General features: G+C 43.1%; 1 protein-coding gene across 19 annotated transcripts in view; it reads right to left on the reverse strand.

The window, feature by feature from the left end:
* Positions 1–23,089, reverse strand: part of MADD (MAP kinase activating death domain) — a 73,249-nt gene that overhangs the window by 50,029 nt on the left and 131 nt on the right. For 10 of the 19 annotated variants that reach the window (XM_072863580.1, XM_072863567.1, XM_072863563.1 and 7 more), the window contains exons 1-9: positions 22,735–22,802; positions 12,131–12,323; positions 8,761–9,375; positions 5,758–6,061; positions 5,288–5,419; positions 3,915–4,028; positions 3,133–3,213; positions 1,299–1,355; positions 369–547 (exon numbers count right to left, since the gene is read on the reverse strand). In XM_072863580.1, the coding sequence (XP_072719681.1) occupies positions 369–547; positions 1,299–1,355; positions 3,133–3,213; positions 3,915–4,028; positions 5,288–5,419; positions 5,758–6,061; positions 8,761–9,375; positions 12,131–12,192 (1,544 nt within the window). In that variant the 5' untranslated portion in view covers positions 12,193–12,323; positions 22,735–22,802. Of the gene's footprint in view, positions 1–368; positions 548–1,298; positions 1,356–3,132; positions 3,214–3,914; positions 4,029–5,287; positions 5,420–5,757; positions 6,062–8,760; positions 9,376–12,130; positions 12,324–15,162; positions 15,184–22,734; positions 22,803–23,089 lie in introns of those variants that run through there. The other 9 variants (XM_072863579.1, XM_072863577.1, XM_072863578.1 and 6 more) reach the window with 3 other exon arrangements.

The following is a 23,089-nucleotide window of genomic DNA, read 5'->3' on the forward strand; positions in this document are numbered from 1 at the left end:
CAAGACCCACCCAATGAGGGAAATCGTTCTCATATCCGCTAGCTGAGGTGACAACTAAGTCTCCAGCTTTTTTTGTAGTTCAAGGCTGTGATTTAAGCTGAGGATACAATATCAGACTGACAAGTTCAGGTAAAGTGGGTGATCTATAGGAAAATGCAAGAAACAAAACACCCTCTCAAGATACATTGTTATGTTCATGCAGTTAATAGGTCTGAGACAGAACACTGTAATTCCTGCTCTTTTTTTCCCATGACGTAAAGTAGAACCTGGAAGATGCTGCTTCCACCACAAGACCCATAGAAGTGTCTGTGCTGCCTTCAAGTGCAAACTTTATGATGACTCAACACCACCTTCCTGTTCAGCCTCACCTGGTAGCCACATCCACAGAGTCCACATCATTTCCATAGATCAGGGGGTTGAATTCTGTGGAGGGAGTAGACTGCAAATCATTCTGCGGTCTTCCCAGCAGCAGCGGCACCTCCTGCCCCTCGTGGAACTTCTCTAGATTAAGAATGGGCTGAGTATTCAGACTCATGCTGGCCAGTGCCTAACGAAGGACAACATTATGCACACATTCAGCAAGAAAAGTCATGCAAGGAACAAGAGAGAGATCAGAGCTACCCTGCCCTCTAGGCAATAGCAACAATTGTGCAGCTCCATTAGTTTGTCTTAAACCATCTCCTGTGCTGAGTCAACAAATATCTCCAGGCCCTCCTTTATGTGGATTGTCAAAATGATCTCCTCAATGCCAAAACAGTCCTGGAGCCAGCCAAGGGGTAACACAGAATTCCACTTTGCTAGATCATTCATGACATGAAAACACATAGTCCAAACTGGACCACTAGCAGTATGGCACAACTTACTGTAGAGTTATTCCCATGCGTAATTTGAATACTTATTGGGACCTAGAGGCCTTGACATTTGCCTTGCAACTTGGCCATTCAACCAGTGAGTTTGATATCCCAGGACAATGTGGAGACACCTTAACAAAGGCATCTGCCTGTATCCCTGCAAGCCTCCACTTCCCATCTGAATGAAGTCTTCATCTCTCCATAAGGCTACCATTCTCTTCAACCCTCATAACATCTTCAAGGATGTGCACTGGAGCAGTACAAGAGATAAATCAGTCCTGGACACCCAGACCTATCCTAAATCTTCCTCATTTCTCCCACGTACCCACTGAGTCTTCATCTTTTTATTTCAAAAATAAATAAATATATAAAACAAAACAAAAACCAAAAACTCCAAAGGAAAAGGGTAAAATGGAAAATTGAGGGGAAAAGAATAAAATAAAGAACCTTGTTGTCAGGAGTGAGGAGCTGTTTCTGAGTGATTGCAGTCATGCTAACCAGACACTGGAGGCAAGATGGAAGATCATATGATAACACCAGCAGCCCATCAGAGCCAAGACGAACACATGACCACAGAGAAACAGATGGAAGGAAAAAAAAAATCTATTACTACCAAATATCACAAATGAGAGGAAATAAAAGGGACCATAAAATAGGCATCTCTTGGGAGAGAGGTCTAACTGCCCCACCCCCAAACATTCACATTTGGCCACTTTGGCAAGTGGAAAGGCTGCTGTCTTTATTGATGCAGCTAAGAATTTTCTACTGCAGTTTAAAAGCAGATATCCTGGGTTTTATTCATTGACACTAAGACCCAAAGGCACACAAAACTGTTAACCTCAGTGATGTGGGTGACAATTTAGTCTTCTCTACTTTGTATGGCAACCAGTAGCGCTCCTTCTCCTTTGCCAACGGTCAACTCTTAATGATAGTGCCTATAGGAATACATAGGGATGTAACCCGAATTTGGATGAACACTGAGAATCTTAAATATGTCTTCAAGGAAATTGCAATTTGTTCTTCTGATATCCAACTCTGCCCTAGTAAGAGAGTTTTGCTGAATAGTGCCTGAAATTGCAAGGGGGTGAGGCAGAAGTGGGGGGAAGGTGGATCTAACAAAACTCCAAGCAACACATCGCTTCCATCTGTGCTGACAGCAGGTACTGGGGTATCGTGGACGTTACACACTTTGCTCTCCTGGTCTACGAGGAGAGAGAAAGAGCAGAACTCATCACATTAATAACACACTTTACCTTTAGATACTACATGCAGCGTGCATAAGGAAAACAGAAATAAAGAGATAAAACCTGCTTGACATGATCAGCCAGGATGACCCAAGCTGATTAATGGCTTAGCAGGACCTGAGAGGAGAGACTGAGACCTCACACACATCTGTGAATGGAGGGGAAACAAAGATGATCATAGCTTGATGGATCAAGTCAGAGTTTAAAGCCCACATGGCAAATGTAAAGGAGGAATCTGGAACTTTCTGCACCAACCGGAAACAAGTTAGCCCCAAACAACAGTAAAAAACAGAAACCATCTGTTGTGTCCAGGAGCATTTAAAATTATCCCTCACCTCGCTAAGAAATTAACTGCAGTTATAAGCCTCAGTGACCACTCACTTTTCCAAATTAACTCTCTCCATTAAGACAGAAAAGCAGCAACTGGATACCTACCACTTAACATCTGTATCAACTGATATTGCTTTTCAAGCTCAAAATGCTGCTGTATTCTAACATAGGGGATGTTCTAACTGGCCAACTATATGAAAGAGGCATCTTAAACAGGTTGACAGAAAATTCCTAGTCCTGTGCTTCCCCTACAAATGACAGAGGTGGAAGCAGCAGACAGCAAAAGATGAAACGGGTAACAAAAATTACAATGAAGTCCTCTGGAGAAAGTACAGAGAGATCTGAAACAAGATTAAAGTCTCAGATTTAGCTTAGTCAGGACAAGACAAAGTTAGAAAGTCATACAGCTCAGGGAGCTCAAAAGAAGACGTTGATTAATCAGCCACCCTATTGATTAGCCCACCTCCACATTCAGAGAAGTAGACCTCTCCATGAATGACCAAGGGGCACTTTCTTGAACAAGAGTATTCTAGTAGTCTGATACGTTTTCACATCCATCTGATGTGGCAGGATACACACCTGCTTTTAACACATTTTGCTTTACATTTGCTGACTTGCATTCTTGTCCAGTATAACAGAAGAGCTGTGCAAGACTACATCTGCTAAGTCCTACTGAATCCAAGTCCTTTCCCCAAAGTGCTTATTACCTGTTTCAGATGCTTCTTCAGCTCTGAAGCTTCTGGTTCTGGCAGTGCCGGCAAAGATTCTGCATTTGTGGGAATGATCACCTGGAATTAAGCACAGCAACAGACTAAAAATTCCCCAGCTGTAGTCACTTCCAAAACAGAATGTCCTGAATCTCTACCACTCCAGAGATCGAGGAATAAAAGCCATAAAGTAAAATAACTAATAAAAAACCCCCACAACACAATGCACATGCACAGACACCTGCATCAATACTTTGATTTTCACTTCTTTATGGTTGTTATTGTTTACAACATCACGAACAATGGAGGAGTTACTTTATAATTTACCACAAAAAAGAGAAGTTTTAATGAGCCCACACTCATCCTTCAGAATTTCCATCAAGTAGAAGATGTCATGCACATCTCCCTTGAAATAGCCTTGCTCATGCCCCAGTAGAAAATGGGATACATAGTCCCATTTGAATCATGACAACCAATGCTGCTGGAAGGCTCTTATCAGACTGGGTTTCTTAGGTAGGGCTACAAGAGACAGGGTCACAATTACTCAAGAAGACAGCTTTATCATTTGTTTGAGGATTTATCGTCTAATGATATAGCCAGATGGATTAACTGAAAAGGAATGCCTTATGAGCAAAAGAAATGGGGACCTTGAGACACAACAAGGAACAGAATCCTAAAGTTTAAGACAGGAATGGCAAAGGCAGACTGAGGACAGGCATTCTTAAATTCTCAGTGGGTACACTGATGAAAGTGCACAGTTCCCTGGAAATAAAGCCACTTACCCTATTGGTATCAAGGTCAATAAGCCATACATCATCAGGCATTTTAAAATCCAGTTTGTAAAGGAAGAAACTTGCTGGAACACCAATGATATAAGGTGTAGGGGCTAGAAGCAACTGAGAGGAAAAGAGACTTTAATAAGGACAAGATCTGCATTTGATATCACCATGTTCTTCCCACATATTTATTAACTACAGTATGTTTACAGCAAAGGAGACAACACACAAGGCATTGATAAATAAGGAACTAATTCCATACCATAGAAACATTAAAAAAAAAAAAAAGAAGAACAAGAAGAATAAAGAGTCCTGCTCAGACACCTTCAATTTTCATCTAGAAGAAAATACATTTCCGCCTCCCATGCCCCCCCGTCTCCCGGATGTAATTTATGTGGCTGCATGGCTCTTTGGGAAAGACTTAGCTAATCTAACAGCTTGCCACATCTATCATGGAGCAAGAAAAAAGATGTTCAGAGTAACAGTCTAACTAGAGAAGCAGCAAGTCACAGATGAATACACCCTCAGCTCAAACTGAGTCTGTGCCATTGTAAATATGGCTTTACCATTGCAAGGGCTTTACCGTTGCCCTTGTAATGGTAATTTGGTTTCAAAACAACATCTCTAGGAAGCAGAAGAAATAGACACATTTTTTCAAATGTACATGGAAAACCTAAGGGGAAACTCGTGTTGTTTCTGATAAGGGAATCAGCAGAGGGAAAAGGTTTAAACCAGTAAGGCATGTAGCAGCTTGAGACCAGTGGCTTGGGAGGCTAGTTTATTCTTTAAATCTAGAACAGCTTGTCACCTCCAAGGGGCAAGAACAAACCTGCAGCATCAGCTGCAGGATAGCACTGAAGTAGTAAGATGGCCTGAATTCTATCTTTCCAAGCAAAATGAGCTCCTGCAGAGATACAACTATTGGTAAAACCCAGGCTCCCAGCTGAACTCAACACTTCATATTTCTGAGGAGAATAAATTGCAGTCAATAATTTCTAAACTCTGAATCAAGAGCCCTCAGGTGTCCTTAAATATTACTCTGGACCCTCCCCCACAAACCTTAATACTCAGTTGGCGGGGGTAAATACTCATCACAGTGTTGTGGATGTACGGCCTTTCAGTCCATTGCTTGTGAACTACTGTGAACTGCTGCTTTGAATCATACTATTCACTAAGCATGCTTTGAAGATATCTTAAATAAGTGGTGTTACCTACAATTTAAATAGTTAGTGGTGCTCAAAGAATGTTCTTTGCAAAGCAGACTTTGCTACAATCCCTGAGAAAACAGCAGGGAAGGAAACAAGCACTACTCCTATATAAAAGTTTCATACATCACAGAAACATCCATTGCAAAAGACTAATAAAGGAAAAATATGTACCTGTTCTGCAGAGGCCATGCAGGTGGGAAGCAGAGGGATCACTGGAAACATGTACTCTAATGGGTAGATCATAGCCACAAAGGCCATCACAGACATTGAAAGCGCATTATAGTCTCGGGACTGCAATACAACCTGCAACCAAAGAAACTCACATTAGCACTGCAGCAACCATTCACTTCTAATACTCCCCCCAGGGGTATACACAGATCACAGCCTGCAGGCCTCTGATTTGATGGCTGTGAACTAGATGACCCTCCACTAATCTGTCTGAAAACAAGCGTCAGGTGCTTTTGTGAGTGAGAGCAAAACTTTTCAAAACAGGACCTCAGAAGGAGCTATTCCTTCCCCTTGCAGACATATTGATTCCAGGCAGTGCAGGAGACAGCTGTTCTACACATCCAGCCTACCCTGGTTTTGAAGAGGGCAGAGCTTCCTACATACCTATCAAAGATCAACTCTTCCCTTCTTACCTTGTGCTCCAGAAGGATGCAGGTCAGCACCTGCAGGCAGGCATCCACTCCCAACAACTCCAAAGGCAGATGTAATGGAAAATCCACCAAGGTGAAGCGGGATGGATCAGGAAGAGCAAAGGTCAAAGCCGGCTGCAACTCATGTGGCAAGACTTCCACATCCACCCGCTTCTGACCGGCAACTGGCATCGGTGAACGGAGCAGACGGTATATCCAGGCCTCAATCTCCCGCAAGTCGTGTAGCAACGCACTAGACTTTTCTTCCACCAGGAGGGAGCCTGTGAAAATCCGCCACATTGTATCCCTGTACAGGGAGAACAACAAGGTTAATACTCCAAGAGCTGCACTTGACAGCCATCCTGCAAGGCTCTTCCAGGGAAAGGGTAGGTCCACCAAAAATTAAAAGATGCAGCTAACAAACATTTGGTCACACAAAGGAATGGAAGGTAGGGATTTAAGCTTACTGAAACAACCACTGTGGGGAAGTATAAATCTTTCTGTGGCAGGAATCAACACAGGTATGTCACTTCCACCTGAGAGTTCATTCAGGGGTTCAGTTAGGTCCAGATCTCTGAAGATCTCTCATCACCCTGGTGCTTGAAATTCAGCATGCACATAGGATACTCTCATATCTCATCCAGAATTGTGGCAGGCTGATTGACTGTAGGATTCTCCTTCCAGCAGTCCTGCAAACCTTTGCAAGAATAGGAACTAAACCTGAGATAATAAAAATACGCCACACCAAGATCTCCCAGATGTTTTGGAATGATAAAATACTCTTTTTCATCCTATCCTAAATTGCATTGTATCATTCTTAAGACCTGTATCATTCTTAAGACCATGGTAGAAGTGGATGCATTTCAGCTGAGAATACAGATTTCTGAAAGCTGTCTAGAAAGCATTGAGGTACTTAGCAAAATAAGCACCAATTTTTCCATGCCCTGGGCTAGCAACCTGCTCACAGATGGGCTGGCCAAAACGCATGCACAGCATTGCTCAGGGCCTTCAGAGCTTCAAAACTTGAAACTAGGTCTGACAAGGGAAGCAAAGTGGCTTGTCCACTTCAGCCCTTAATGTTGTAGCACAGTGAAGGCTGCAAACCTGCTGTAGCCATTCTGCAAAAAACTTCAGCCTGATAAATATCTTAATTTACTGTAATAGAGCCCTTAGAATGGTATGGGTTCAAATTAGAGGTTCTTCCTTACAGTTCACAACTTAAAAAAAGAAAAACAAAGAAAAAGAAAAAAGACGATGACACTGGAGGCTTCGGAAAGGAAGAAAAATTAGAGAAATTTGGAGGGGTCAAAAGAAGGGCAATTTGAGATTATGCTGAATAAGTGATACACCTCTCAAGAACTGTGATGCTTCTCATCCTCCGCTCTTCCTTCAGCCGCTTGTAATGCACAGGACATTAGGTTGTTAACAGGCACACTCAACCTTTTGCAAGCTGTAAGGATTCAGTTTCACCTTTATTCCGCCACCACTTCAAAACTATTCTACTTTTCCAGGTCATGGCTTGCAAACCACATGGTAATTCAAACCAGCTGCTTTACTCTTCCCAGAGATGCATGCTCAGCATTCGTTCTCTTGCCCTCCTCATCTGTCACTCAGTTCTTATCTTTAAGAGTTATGTCCAACAAGCAAATTTTTCAAATACCACATGCCATTCAAACACTAGAATACTTCAGTACCCCCTTTCAAAAATGAGATGAGCTCACAGAGTTGAGGAAAATCATGAAATTTAGCTTTTTTCTGCCTCAGTAATTATCAGACTAAACCAAGTGACAAAATAAGCTCCCTTAATACATACTTCCATTGGGGGGGGGGGGGGGGGGGGGGAATTTTGTACTGACAGAATAATTTTCTCCCCAACAGTCAGTGGATTCAGGTGATAAATTTGCTAATTCAGGAGTCAGTCATAAGCCCAGGACACTCTTAGAACTATTCCAGGGCAGTAATCCAAGAAGTAGGCTACTGCTCTGTGAACAGGACAGATTTCCCCTTTCATGCAAAATGTAAAGAGCTTATAAAGATTAAAATGATAGATGTCCTGTCATTTTCTGCTTTTAACTAGTTTAATGTGGAGTGTACCAAGCTACTTAACTCACATTACGTGCTATCTCACAGACCCATCCCTCTTACTATTGAGATAATCCCCTCCTTCTCCAGAGATTCATTTTATATTTTCTCTTTTCAGTTATCATATTGGAAAGGAAAATATCATCCTGGAATGTGGGTATCAGGCACAACAGCACACATATACATCCATGACTGACATACATAAAGACATTGTTCCTTCTGTACCCTACAGTGCAACAGCTTTTGTTACATACCCAACATTATAATAGCAGCTATGTAAGATTACTACATTACATTAAAAATACACCAAGTTCCTGTTAATTTGCTGTTACCAACCCCCATTCCTATATGCTTCCTAGACAACTCCTTTGTTTTCTACCTCTCCTCCCTCTCCACTTCAAATATCATACTTTGATCTCTTTCAGCTGTTCCTGCTTCTCTAGTCTTTTCTCTCTCACACTGAAGTTCAGATTGTTTCATAAGCTCGTTAAGCACACTTTCATCATTTCCCTCTTGCCCCAAGTGGAAATTCTCTGTTATTTCTTGGCTGTTTCTAATTTGCCAGAGAATCAGTCCTGACATACACTGCCATGGAGCTTATATGCCAAAGCAACAATAATAGCATCGGTGCTCAGCTTCAGAAAAGATCGGGCTCAGTCAGTTGTTAGCAGGATAGTGCCTCCTTAGGTGTATCAAAAATGAAAATCATATCAGGTTACAGCATCAGACAGAGAAGTTTTAAAGAAGTCATCACAAAAATTTCCTTTTCCTACTGTGATCCTGGGTTAAAACAGCAAAAAGGTCAACCATCAGTGTTTGGCTGCTTCTGCAACCACACCTGTAGCCACAATTTGCCACGCAGACAATTGCAGCCCTGGACACAAACAGTGGGAGGAAAAGGTTCTTTCTTCCCCCTCAACATACCTCTGCACCCCACGAGGAATCCCCAACTTCTTGCCCAACAATCTCTCACTACAGCAGTCCACAAGTCTCTTGAGGGTGTACAGACACTCACGAAAGGTGGAAAAGAAGGGATAATGACTAAGGATGCACAGAGAAGTCAGAGTGCTGTTCCGAGAGCGATGGCTGCCTTTGGCCAGACGCGTACTGCGTGGTGATCGATTCACATCTGGGGTAGACTCTGTACTTGGAGCCTGCAGTGAAGAACCACTCTCTGAACTCTCAGTGCCCACTTCCTCTTGGGGTGCAGATGCATCCCCAGATTTGGGGATTTTCTGTCCCTCCCGAGCTCGATGCCCGCCTGTGCCTTCTCCCTTCTCTTTGGGTACTCGCTTCTGGAAGGAGCGGTAGAAGTTGACACAGATTCCATAGCGAATGACACCTGTATCCTTGTCTGTAAGCGTGAAGACAAAGGAAGTGTCGTCACGGAAGCTCATGCGTTTTTGCCGCACGCTCAGGCATCCTTCTGGCTGGCAGAAGAATACAACATCAGGCGGTAGAGGAAAGTCCACATGGTCTTCTAGAGGGTAACGTCGCAGCAGTTCAGGAGTCTGAGCAACACTATCACTACTTGGCTGCCTACAAAAAAAGCAAACAAAAAAACCATACATAGTTGACTAATGCCAATACAAATCTTTGTTATCTCCCTACTAACATGTCAGGAGCCTGTGGGCTCAGCTTCATCTTTGTTTCTTCTCTCCCCTGCTATCCAGGGAAACTGCAGCTTCTCAAGTCACTAGCCACAATACTCAATCACTAGCACAAAGCCACAACTGCAGAAAGGTTAAATAAAAAAAGTCTATACCACCATTATCACGGCCCAGTAAGGAACCTGTTCAAATTTGACCAAGAAAAGTACTTTCAGGAGTATATTGTTCCCAGGAGAACATCGTATTGTCATGTTTCCCTGACTTTGATTTCCAAAATGAATTTAACTGCAGAGGTCTCTGGGCAACACTTGGGTAGGAAACACACTGTTCCTCTCCAAATATACAGTCAGGTGAAAACCCCCTGGATTTCAGCCATTTATGAATAGGATGCAAAATTAAATGAGAAAACCCAGTATCAATTCCTAACTGGGAAAACCAAGAATTTACTAGGAAAGAACTCAGACAAATGGCAGAATGATATGGACCTCATCCTGTAAAATTTTCACTAAGAAGTTCTAGCAACCATAGATATATATATTTCTGTGTTTGATTTTCAAGATGGACTTGAAGTGTAAGTTACTATAAAAGCTGGGTAGTAATATGCAGACCTAATTAACACTGTGGCTCACCAACCTTTGTACCACAAATCACTAATGGAACACAAAGACAGAAAGGCAATGCTGTTTATTCCTAATTTTCCACCAGAAGAACAGATTCTTTCAAGGTATTAACTATTTTCCTATCACTACATTTCCATGAAAGTTACTGAATAACTGCCAGAGAAATACTATGAGATCCACATAGTGAAGGAAGAAAAATATGTCCCTAGAACAACCTCTCTTTGGTTTGTCCCCTTTGCTATAAAGTCTGATCTCTCACCATTTTCTAAAGTAATTAGCATTTAGTATCATGTTTACTAAATGGGATGTAGGATACCTGGCTCCACCATTGCTCTCCTATGGGATCTCATACAAGACATTTTCTCACATCAATACTTTAGATTTGCCCATTTCAAAATACAAATGACACTTGCTTTTGTCTTATCTGAGAGGTGAGAAAACCCAAACAAGTAGTAATAGAATGTTTGTAATTCACAAAACAGAATCACTGGTGTAAATAGCTCTGCTGACTAATCCTCCCAAACTAATACTTTATTAAAGAAAAAAGTAAAAATGCTTTAGTAATAAAGCACAAATTGTTAACAAAATTTATACTGCCTGCACAGTTAAGTACTGAAATACTGTATGAAAAGGCAAAGAAACCCTAAAAAGCTTTTATATATTAGTGGACACAACTAATGCATCATCTGCTGAAGAAAAAATTTCAAATAATGCTGGTACTGTTTAGAGAGTCTATTTGGCAGTAAATGGTTAAAAAAGTCATCAATAAAGTATCAGTGAATATATCATCGGTTCATGCCTTTGCAGTAATATTAGCTACAAAGACAGAGTCTTCTCAGACATTTAGAAAATTTGCGTCTAATAAAAGGGAATACTTCCAAAAGGCATTGCTATTTGTGCACGGTGGATAACAAGATGTAATGGTAAAGGCCACATGGAGCTCCTAAGGACTCTGCAGTAGAAGCTACTTCAGTCAGCTCCATCTCTTATCATAGGCATTTGTTGATGTGACCTCTGAGCACTCATAATCTAGCTACCACTGCCCAGCAAAAAGCAAGAGAACTGCAGGAGTCCAGTAGTGATGCTAGCAAATTTCGAAGTGAGAACGTCAGACACTATAAGCATCACTGGAGGAGGCAGTTAACATTTCTTCCTCCTTCTTTTCCTAGTTGGTGACACACATATGGAAAACATGGTTATTTTTCTACAGACAATAAGAAGTAATTAAACTATTAAATTATTCTGTCCATAAAATACAATGAAAAAAATAGTTATTACTTAGGATTACATCATTTCCTTCACTTAGCCTATTTAAATATTTAAAAAGCAACAGGCTGATGCACATAAACCACTGATATTTGGAAATGAAAGTACAATGGACTTTGGAATACACCTATTAAATAGACTGGCAGAAAGTTACCGCATAAACTTTGAATACAGAAAAATAACATTTACTGAGCACCTGCATATGTGACAAACAGCACACATATCAACCCCACATTTCACATACGCTTTAAGTAAATAAGCAACATTTTATCTATTGATAGTTAATAAGACTTTAAAAAAAGAAAGCATTCATGTCATTCCTATGAGGATAAATGAGTATTAGAGGGAGAAACAGCTAATTAAGGCAAGTTCCAGATTATTGTTTTTTAAACTGAGTTTACAGACAACACTTCAAAAGCTAGAAAAGTAACCCCAAACTAGTATTTTACTTGCATGTGGCTTTCAGTATTTTCATTTTGTGAATCCCTCTATCCTGATGCCAGTAGAAGCAAAGCAGTTCAGACACATAGGCTACCAGAGAGTCATATATAAATTGGCTTTTCTTAGTCACCCTTCGCAGACCCTTGAAAAGGACTTTAAAGACAGCAAGGTAAAAAACTTTGGCTGCACTAGTATCTTTCAAAAAGTGCCCTGGCCCAAGCAGATGCTCCCATTATGGTAGCATTGTGCACGCATTCCAGACAGCACTTTCTCAGCACCAAGCAAGGCTTCATCAATGGATGCTAGGCTATTTATCCCCACTCTACTGCCCAAGCAAGAGAGACTCTTTTACATTACCTGGCTCCAATGATCACAAGATAGTCAAGTAACCGAGGGCAGATTTTCTTCTTCTGCACCATTGTCCTTGACGCCCCTCCCTATGTCATCTCAGTGAATTTCTGTTCATCGATCCAGTAGTTAGTTATCCAGTCAGCTGTGATCAACTGCCTTGGGGAACAGAATCTGCTTGGAACTGTCTGGCAAGTCCAACCTATGATCAAGAAAAGAGTGTCAAAGGCACAATCAGGAATACCAAATACATATAAGCAACTTCATGACCTTAATTACATTCCCAAAAAGCCTCAGTGTTCTGTGCAGTCATGGCCATCCACAGATCTCTTTCTTCATGAGTATAAAACCACAACCACATGCCCACAAAAGCAGAGAGAACTGAAAAACACACAAAAAAGTACAAGAGTATCTCAAGAAAGACCACAGACAAACAAAGAAGCGTATCACTGGCAAAGAGCTACACAGGAAATGGTTTGAGGCAAAAGTACTATTTAGGCAAATCCCTGGGATTCCTACAGTGCTTGGGAAAGAAGCTTTAATTGGCAATTCTGTACAGTTAAACACGACTGAGGAAAAAAACGCAACCTGAACTTTAGCTGTCTGATAAACAGAATAACTAAAGAAGGGGTAATATCAAGAGAAGTCCAATTTGATATAATGCACCTCACCCTCTCAAACCTGGATGTGGCCTAGAGGAAGAACGATCTCCACAATCCCCAATGACTGCAATCTCTAACACTTTTCTGTGAAGATATAGAACTGCAGTTCTACAGTTCTATAGATTTTATAGAATTGCAGTTTGCAATAGCAAAAGTGCTTCTTGTAAATCATACTGTTTCTTTCACTTATTTTATTCAATTCCATTTATCTTGTGCATCTTCACCATTCACTCTTGATACCCATGCCTCCTACAGCTACTTTCTCTGCCCATTTTAGAACAGAAAAATCCTCTTGGCACAACTGGTATTTTACTGCAGCATTACTATTTGTCAGTAACTATGCTTAATAGACATCCAGAATTCAGTAAGCACTGTAAAATTGTTCTTTCCAATCCCATCATTCATACTTCATTGAATTCATGAAAGAGAGGAGGGAAAAAAAAGTCCTAAAAAGTAAACAAGTTCCATATTACAATGTTCCCTATCTACATTTGAAAACAATCCGACAATTGAAGTTTTCTGAAACAGAAGGTTCTCAGAAACTCTAAAATCAGAGATGCTCAAACCGTACTACAAGTTTACTGAGCATCCCAATGGAAGCATTAATAAAGTTATTTTATATTAAAAAAAAATGAACTGATTGCCTTTTGGGGCACATTCAGTGTAAGGTTTCTATTTCAGTTCATGTTTACATCCTAAGGCTATCACAGAATTCAGAGAATTATTATTACTGGACTAAAATCTTTCAGTTCTGCAGCATAAAGTTTAGATTTTATTTGTATAAAAGTATAACAGATTTACTAACAACCTGTAAATCTCAGCAAAACTAGGTAGTTTTCTTGATGTTTCTCTCATTACTTCACAAAAAAAAGTTAGTTAAAGCCACTGTAACTGTCAGCTTCTCGCAATCACATTCAAAGTCTAGCATCATATTTGCTTTTTTCCCAGCCCTTCACATTCCAGGTACAGAGTTGGGAAATTTTATTCATTAGCCCTCCAAGTACCAGTAAGAACACAAACACACAAAAAAAGTATCTATACGATTTATCAAAAATTAAAAATCATACTAGTCAGTAAGTATTAATTATGGAATAATAAACTGAAAGAAACCTTAACCCTCACACACACAAAACCCCACATTTTGTAAGACTTCGTGGCATGGTTTTAGTAGATCCTCAATTACAGTCACTCTAGGTTCCTAAGTGACAGCACTATGAATTACCTTCTCTAAGCAGCAATATGAACTATTCATGGTAGCTTTGACCTGTCTTTAGATATTTTAATAATCTTTATGGAATCTTTACCACTGAAATTTTGGTTACTATTTCTTCCAAGTCTGTTTCAAGTTATTCCAGCCATTATCTCTGGTATAGCACATACTATTTTTGCTTGTACTAAGCTTTTAAAGAAGCAGACAAGCAGTCCCTGTTTCACAGGAGCCATTTTACACTTTCTCTGCTTAACAGCTATATTAACATTAAATACTGCTATTAGTTTTATAATTAAAAATATGTAATATTCTAGAAAGCCCATAATCTCTATTATCCAGGTACTACAGTGGTTCTACTAACACAAGAAACACAGATGACAGCACAGATGAGTTGAGAACACTTTCCCTTCTCCAGAGATTGACAGAACATGGAACAATTTCTGAAGCCAGACCTGGATGGACTTGCTATACTGGTGCAGCTGCTTTGTGTGTTACCATCCACCCTGGCAAGGCAGCAGCACATGCCAATGCTGTGACTCCTAAAAAGATACTAGTGCTTTGGCACAAAAAAAAAAAAAAAAAAAAAAAGAGGCATTTTCAAAGCATTGCAAGCATGCCTAAAACAGACAATGGCATATTTATCTAGTATGGTTAGTCTATAATATAGGTGTGGTTCTGCGAAATGCCTAGGGATAGTTCCAAGCATAAGAAATCACCCAGTAGACAACAGGACTGCAGGCAGATTCTAAAAGCATCCTCCCTGGAGCACACACATCACTTGAGTCAGTAAGAGTTCCTTACAGATAAAACAGCAGATGCATCCCAACTGTTTCCATCTATCCTCAAACCTTGAGGAAAAGGACAGAATAAATCAGATTAAAGAAAATTAGAGAAGGAATTGTGAAAACAGTTTTTGGTAATACAAAAAGACACCTTTGGAAGCCCTTCTGAAGAATGATAATAATTTAAAGATTTCTTCCTTTCCTACTACAGAATGATATTATCTCTTTGCCTTCTGAAAACAGTACTGACACAGCCAAACATATTTAGCCTCCCCATCAGTTTTCCAGAGCAAAATGGAGGTAGCATGGACAGGGATGCCAACAAATAGACTGAACATGACCAGAATTAGTTCGCAAACACAGGTATCATGCCACACAGACACGAACCTTTTTGCAGCATCACAGAGTGAAGCTGGACTGATCCAGGCTCTCAGTTGCTATAGCGACAGATTTTCCCGTCCTTGTCACATGCTGGCCCTTCAGCGTTGCCTCCTGTCTCCCCCCACTTCAGCCAAATGCTTGGCTAAAGCAGCCTGCTGTACATGCAAGACCACACAGTCGCCACACATGCACATGCTGTGAAAACAGACCCACAGGTAATCTGATTCAGATCAATCTCCATAGCAACCCAATCTTTCGTCCCTAGATCTTAGCCTGTCAGGTCTATTTATAGAGCAGCTGCAGCGCTCCACCCCCTCCGCTCCACCACCAAAGCTCCCAGCACTGCCCACACTACAAACAAGCTTCACCCAAGCACTAGGACTGCCTGGAGCCAACACTGAAACATACCCCTCCTGGCACCTGCGGGCCCCCGAGCTAGATGACAGCGTAGCATCTGCAACACGTTAAATGCCTCCCAGTCAGTGAGGTTTCCCATATCCACGAATACCACAAATATCAGAAGTCATTATAGCTCACAGAGAGCTGAGTACCAACAGCAGCTGACAAAATCCGCTTATCCAGGTACACGCAGGATTCTTCCACAGACATCCACTGCAGCTGCTCCCTTAGTCTTGCTCAAAAAGGACGTGCAAAGTGTGCCAACACAAATGTGCAATCCTAACAGGAACTTGCAGGCAGCAGCAAACGCAAAGGAGTGGTCCCAGCAGTACCTGCCCCATAGAAGCACAGCTGTACCCACCAGCAGATATGTGAAAACCATGCGGCCAGGACATTCATCTACGAATTGTTTAAAAAAAAAAAAAAAAAGAGAAAAACAAAAAGAAAAATCAAGACCGAGGCCTTGAATGAGCCACAAGAGATAAGCATGTGAGAAAGTATTTGCATACCTTTCTGTTATCCATTTTATTCTACTACGCTCTTGGGGAAAACTATCAACAACAAACTAATGCAGGAGAAGCATACACTTTTACAGTACTCTACTTGCTAATAGGAAGGAAATGACAGATTTTAGCATCAGCCCCAGTTCATTTCACACACTTAAATTTAGGTTAAAGACCTTATTCTCCTCCCTTCTTTTACTGCCTGTCACCTTTCTGACCCTCCCTGCAGCTCCTCATAGTGCAGGGCACGTGGAGCACCACTCACCATCTTCTCACAGAACATAAATTCTGGCATAAAAACCCTCTGTCAACCCAGCCAGTTCTCCTGCTCTACACTGCTCGAATTTAAATTCATCTTTTATTTTCAAATAATCTCCAGAGATTTGCATGAGAGAACAGTAACACAGGAGCTTTGGCTCCCTGCCCTTCACTCTTGTCAAGTCCGTCCTTTTTTTCCCCTCCTTGTGCAATGCCACGATCACAAAATACAAGAGCCTTCTCATCTATTTCTACCACATCAGCTTTTCATCAATCCTCAAAACTCCAGTAGCAGCCACTCATACACTTTGCAAGGGCTGGGGGTGGCAGAAGGCAACCCAAAACCTATACAACGCCCCCAAACTGAATTAGCCTCAGCAGTACCTTCTTTTCCAAATCAGAACTGCTTTCGGCTCAAGTTCTGAGCTGAGAAACTTTCTCGCTGTTTTTTAGCACAGCCTAGACCCCAGCACCCATGAGATGCTTCCATTCCCAGCCCTCTGCCCAGTTCCCGTATGAGAAGTAGGCCACAGTTCCCATAACACGGGCACCAGCAGGTTTTTTTCCACAAGCCAAACACTGCAAATGTACAGCCATAAAAAATTAACAAGAAAACAACAAAGCATGTCACATTTAAATTGAGAGAGCTGCTGGATGCAGCTGCAACTACTAAATTATTCAGTGCTCTCCCTTGCCATGGTGCCTCCCCCAGCCATGGTAAGCAGCTCCGAGCCAGGAGCTCAGAGAAGAGACTTATACAAGAGGACAGCAAGTAGAAAAGACACACCGCAGGCAAACAGCGAGGAGAGCACCAACAACCAGTGGCTTCTCCTCTCACATAGGTTTCAAGCTATTCACCTACTTATTTAACAGGTGACTTCACTCATGGCACCATCACCACCAAATACAGGCATAATCAACTCTCTTTCCTGGAGATGTGCCACACAGGGACAAATGACAGGCTCACCGGGATCCGGACAATAAATTCCAGCCATTTATAAGGCAGAAAAGGGGAAACTCACAACCAGTGTGGAAACACTGAAACTTTGCTGAGGATAATGAGAACCAGAAAATAAAGAGAAGTGTTTGAAATAATCCAGTTATTTGGCTGTTGTTAGCACCACAGAACTGGTACATCTATTTTGCCTCATCTTAGAAACACTCAGCCTGTCTCCCTGCGTGTGCCACCTGCCTTCTTATTCCTTCCCTCTACACACCTTCCCCTTCTCTTCATCAACTCTGTGGAAGATCAGAAATTCCTACTCTCAAACCAATCCTACTATTAATTTTGGTGATAAATCATAGTACCAGCTGGTCAAAACTGAAAGGAAAGCAAAGATAAAAGCCCATTTTCTCTCTGCTAGAGCTCTGGGACATGGGAAGCGTGTGTTTGGCAGACTCACCCACATGTAAACATTGGAGGAAGCATGCTCAGAGCGAAGAAGGGATAGGAACCACCCCAAGCGACTGTTAGGGCCAGCGAGTGACAGAACGAGGGGTCCCGAGAGGACCTTGTAGACGTCGGCAGTCACCACGGCAAAGGAGGGAGGGAAAACACAATACCTGCTGGATATGTCTGAAGACTAAGGAGAGAAAGAAGGGAGAAACGAGGTGGCCTAGAGGAAAGAGCAAGCATGCCCAGCTTGTAGCTCCAGCAGAGCGCAGTTTAACCGCTATCAAGCGGAAACAGATACAGACACAGCAGCAGAATGGCTCAGTGCTCTTGGGTGAAGCAATTTTGGTGAATACCAGTTTCAATTCTTAATCATCTTTATCACAAAAAGCACTCCTCTCCTCCTGCTATCTGATGCAGAGGCAGAAGTCTCTACCTCCTGCCACAAGGGCCTTTCCAGAGCAAGTACAGTATACCCAAGGCAAGCACAGATCCAGGGAAGCTGTTGTCAAAGCTATGGGTAAGAAGACCAAACATTTGATCTTGACAGTGGGAAATTCAGTTAGAATATAAAGGGAAGCAGGACACAACCATGGTGCTGAACTCGCAAACATGACAAAGAAAAGGAACAGATTAAGAAAAAAAAAAGGCTGCCCTGCTCATAAGATAACACACAGTTCCTGGAGGTTATCAAATACATTCCTGTCAATCTGGGTATCTTTGTCCCCTGTGTAAAAAAACAAGCTTAATTTCCTGATTCTCACAAATACCACTTAGAACAGCTGTTTAGAAATTAGTTACAAACAAAACAAAAAGGAGAGATCTGACAAACATTACAGGATACAAAGGCAACATGACAGCCAGCTCTTTTTTGAGGGCTCCCACTGCTGTGAAATACTGAAGGCTGTGGAAGAAACAGAAAACCATGAAACTTTGTTCCTTGCTGCTACACTGATGCATTATTTCTCACAGGGACCTGGAAACACAACAGTCTCTCATTTAACTGCAATGCCTAGGAACCCAGCACGAGAACTGCCTCAGCATAGGTAATTTAGGCATATGCAAGCAGCACTTCTTACTTTTACGTCACTGCAAGGGTCCTGCTAGTAGCAGTGATTAACAGTAAACACAACCTCTGACAATTCAGTGGTTTCTGGGCACCAAAAGGCACAGCCTCCCCATTTGGGAGTTCTCTGGTATAAAGAGATTTTAGATCTGCTGGCAGTATGTGGGTCACTTCTTCAGAGCTTTGCTGGGTTTGGGGTTTCAGTTGGTTATTCTAGTTCCAAGAGACAAATCAGGAGCATGTTTCTCAATCATCAACAGTAATTTTCATGTGGTCGTGACAGGTTTAAAAGCCTACAGTGACAGAGAATCTAATCACTCTAAAATTATTTTCTAGCTCAGACAACAGAGCAAAGACCAGCTGAATTACACAGGCTCAGTTACAGAGAGTGAACAGCAGGTCGTCATAACACTTTTTCATAGCTCTTGAGGTGGAGAAGAAAAAGCATCAAACCCTTCCATCATCAAAAGAAATACCACAATTATCCCACAGGTTAACCCACTAAAAAACATTCCCTTCTAATTGATGCCTCATGCTGCTCATTTTTATTTCACTTCATGCCTCGTTAGGTCACTGACAATCCTTTTCCTTCATGAAAATTTATACCTTGAGATAGATGGAGATCATTTAAACTGGGGAAGTGATATTAATCTTGCATATCAAGCTCTTTCATTCTTGTTTCTAAATCCTTTCCCCATTGCTGCAAATCCCCAATCAGTAGCTGCATTCTGTATTTTCTTCTAGTGCACCAAATAACTACGTCAAAGCCCTTCTGCTAAGGGGCTGCCTGGAAATTTAATGCAGTATGCCTTAAATGCAGGCACAATAGGGCCAAAGGACATTTGCAGGAACTAATCTGGGTTGTAACATATGCATTGCCTGTCTCCAATTCCTTCCTAACGGAAAGTAAGTAAAACATTCAACTCTGTACTTGGTTTTAACATAAAAGTATCAATTTCCATCTTGTGGGCATGATGGCACTACCCACCTCGTTAAAAAACTACAGTATGAAATGACAGCCAAGTCACTAAATTTTACATCATTTGTTATCCACTCTCATGCACTAAATCTCTAACAGTATTTTTTCCCCAAAAAATAAAGTCATTTCTCTAACAAACATATCTGGGAAGAAGTATCAGAGAAAATCTATTAGCTCAAGTGCTGTAAATTAAAAACTGTGAAAAGATTCATTCTCTTAGAATTCAGCAGTACTTCTGACTTGCTAATTTAATACCAGAAATTTTCATAAATATTTGGTTTTTCAACTGACTTATTGCAAAAGATATTAAATAGACCAGACTGAACATCTTTCCAGAGGTATGTCTAGTACACCTTGCCTACACATAATAAATATTTGATATGGCTTGAGGTGAGAGGGGAAAAAAAAAGCTATAAATGATGAGCCTCTGTGCCCCTCACCCCAAGCCAGATAAAATCAAAGCCAACATTAATTTAATTTAGAAAGATGATATGAACAAGCACTTTAGTAAGACTTGAGATGCACTGATGCCTCTACCATTTCTACTGAACCATCAGTCCTAATCCTCTAAAAACGAAAAAGCTACTTTGGCTAGGTGGGCAAGGCTTACTGTTAAAAATCATTGAAACTTCTATTTCTCCTTCTCCAAAATCCTTCTGAAATAGACTGAACTTGGACCTCATTACATACACACCCTGTCTGCTTTCAAAAGAGTTACAGAATGGTAACAAGGTTGAAGAAGAGATTTGCCCTGTAGAATATTTACTTTAAGTTTTTCTATGAAAACTTGAAACTAGAACGCCTATTTTTTTGCCACTTGCTACACAGCCTTTGGTTCACCACTGTTTATGGCTTTGGCACATAACACATATATCATCAAAATGTATCTTGGCCATCATGGCCATGGAAAACATTCTTTCAGTGCATTTACCTTTTTGTCCATCCAGTAAAACTAGAGCTGTCCTAAAAGCGGTAATGGTATGGAAACCAATGCAGTAGGACTTTGAAGCTTACAGCTTGAAAGCTGTTAATTTGGTAAAAACACAAAAGTTCAGACTTGCAATGCAACTGCAGCACCACTAGATATGCATGTACAAGATATTTTAGTGCGGACAAGGCTGTATTATTTTTCAAACAGAAGTGTTCTAGAGACTTGCTGATGATTTTGCATTTTATTAAACACACAGTAAGATGCTTAATGAGTGTACAATTAATTCCACGGTACACTGAATTGGGTCCAAGAGCTACGTATTTTCTAACAATACAACAGTAAAGCAAAAGAACTATTTTATAGCTGGAATGATCAATCAGTTCAGTATTACATAACATGCTATGAGGGAATGGCCAGATCAGATCCTGCGAAAACTGCATTTTAGCTATGTTAGATGTCTCAGGTGCTCTCTCTGATGTTTCAGGATTGCAGATTTTCATCAGTGCTGAAAACAGCAAGTACTTCTTGTGCCCATCCAAAACAGTTCCCAAGGCTCAAGCAGTATAAAGTCCAAAAATGGAGACACTTTCCAAATAACCTATATTTGGATGACTTTGGTTTGGTTATGTGACCCTCAGGACACCACAATACATCTTCCCTCCCCTTGCTTCTGTCTACCAGTAACATCCTTTTTGCAGATAAGCAATGCTGCAAAGAGCACAGCAAGGACACTTGAGAGCATACCAACAGAAATGCTGATCCAGAGTTGCACTGAATGTAGAGAAAATGGCTGGCTTGCCTAGGGAAAGCACAACGTATTGCCAGATTCACAGTTCTACCCCATCACTGTGGGGCTGAAAATTTATAATGTATGTTATTCTACGTATGTCAGAAAACAGTGTGGTATATGGATGAGTTCAGGGAAAAAAGGGAGAGAAGAAAGCCAGGCAACAAATCAGTTTCCTCCAAGGCTTATAATTTCTCGAAGCACTTCTTTATCATGACTCCACACAAACAGTAACGCAGACCAAGCTTTCTTCCCTTCCTCCGCCTGAAAATAAAAGTGAGCAACACAGCAAGGTGGTAACACCCTTTTCTAAGGGGAAAATGCTCTTGATTTATAGGTTACTTCGCAAGAAATCGCCTAGCATAAAGTGGATTTCCTATTCTATTGTCTTGGGGAGTAACAGGATCTGCTGTTTGCAAACCAAGAAGTAAAAGCACCTTTCCAGTCACATTAGTGCAGCAATCCCTTCCCAAAGCTGCACGCCTAACCTCTTCAAAGGGGATCAGCCCGTCCTGCGTCTCCCTTTACCTGCCCTAACTGTCCTGCCCGCCTCCTCCCGGCAGGGAGCGAGGAAAAGCCGCTGGGAGGCCCGGGCCCGGCCCTGCCCGCCGGGCGCCCCGCTGTGCGGGAGGGCGGCGGGCCCCGCGCCCTGGCACCCACCGCCGGCCGAGCCCCCTCCCCTCGCCGGCCACGCCGCCATTTCCAGGGCCGGCCAGCCCCGGCGCGCTGCGGTCCCCTGCTCCGCTGGAAACCCGCAGGCGACCCCCCGGGGGCTGCTGCCCGTTCCCGCCCGGGGACTGCTCCGCTACCGGCCGGCCGCCGGCAGACTGCCTGGAGCGGCCGCGGCGCACAGCGGGCTATCGAGGCGGGCGGCCCCACGCACCCCCGGAGCCAGACCCCCGGGAGGATGGAGCAGCGCTCGGCCGGCCCCGCTCCCCGGAGCGGCGGGCCACCACCTCTGCCCCCTCCTGCAGTGACCTCGTGGAAGGGCTCGCCGTACCCGAGCATCACCGCAGCGCCCAGCCGGGCGGCTGCGGCAAAGCCAGAGGTGGGCGGGGCGGGGGGACCCTACCGCCAGCTGTCCGGGCGCGGATCACCTCAGGCAGCGCCGGCCGCCCCGGCTCCGCGCTCCCCTGCCCGATCCACGCGTAGCGGCGCTGGGGCAGGCTCCCCGCTTTGGGCATGTGCATGCACGCACAGGCGCCCCGCCGCCTGCGTGCCGGCCCGCACGGGCGCCCGCCCGGCCAGGCTGCTCCGCTCACCTGCCCCGCCGCCGCCGCCGCCCCCCGCCGCTCTGCGCCGCCCGGCCAGTTCCGCATCGAGCGCCAGGAGCGGAACGCGCCACCGCCTCCCGCAGGGAGGGAGGGAGAGAGGGAGGAGCGGAGCGAACCACTCGCACCCACGGCGGGGGGAGCCACCTCACCAGCCTCCCGCAGGGGGGCGCTGCAGCTGGCTTGGGCCCCGCTCCCCCGCCGGAGAGGCGCGCTCTGGGGGCGCGCGGGGAGGGAGGGAGGGAGGGAGGGGGAGAGGGGGAAGCGGCTCGTGCCCCGCCGGCCGGCCCCGCCCCGCCGCCCCAACGGGCGCCCCGGGCGCCCCAGTCGCCCCGCCGCCATCACA

Source organism: Ciconia boyciana, chromosome 6 (genome assembly GCF_034638445.1).
Source record: "Ciconia boyciana chromosome 6, ASM3463844v1, whole genome shotgun sequence".
Lineage (NCBI taxonomy): Eukaryota > Metazoa > Chordata > Aves > Ciconiiformes > Ciconiidae > Ciconia > Ciconia boyciana.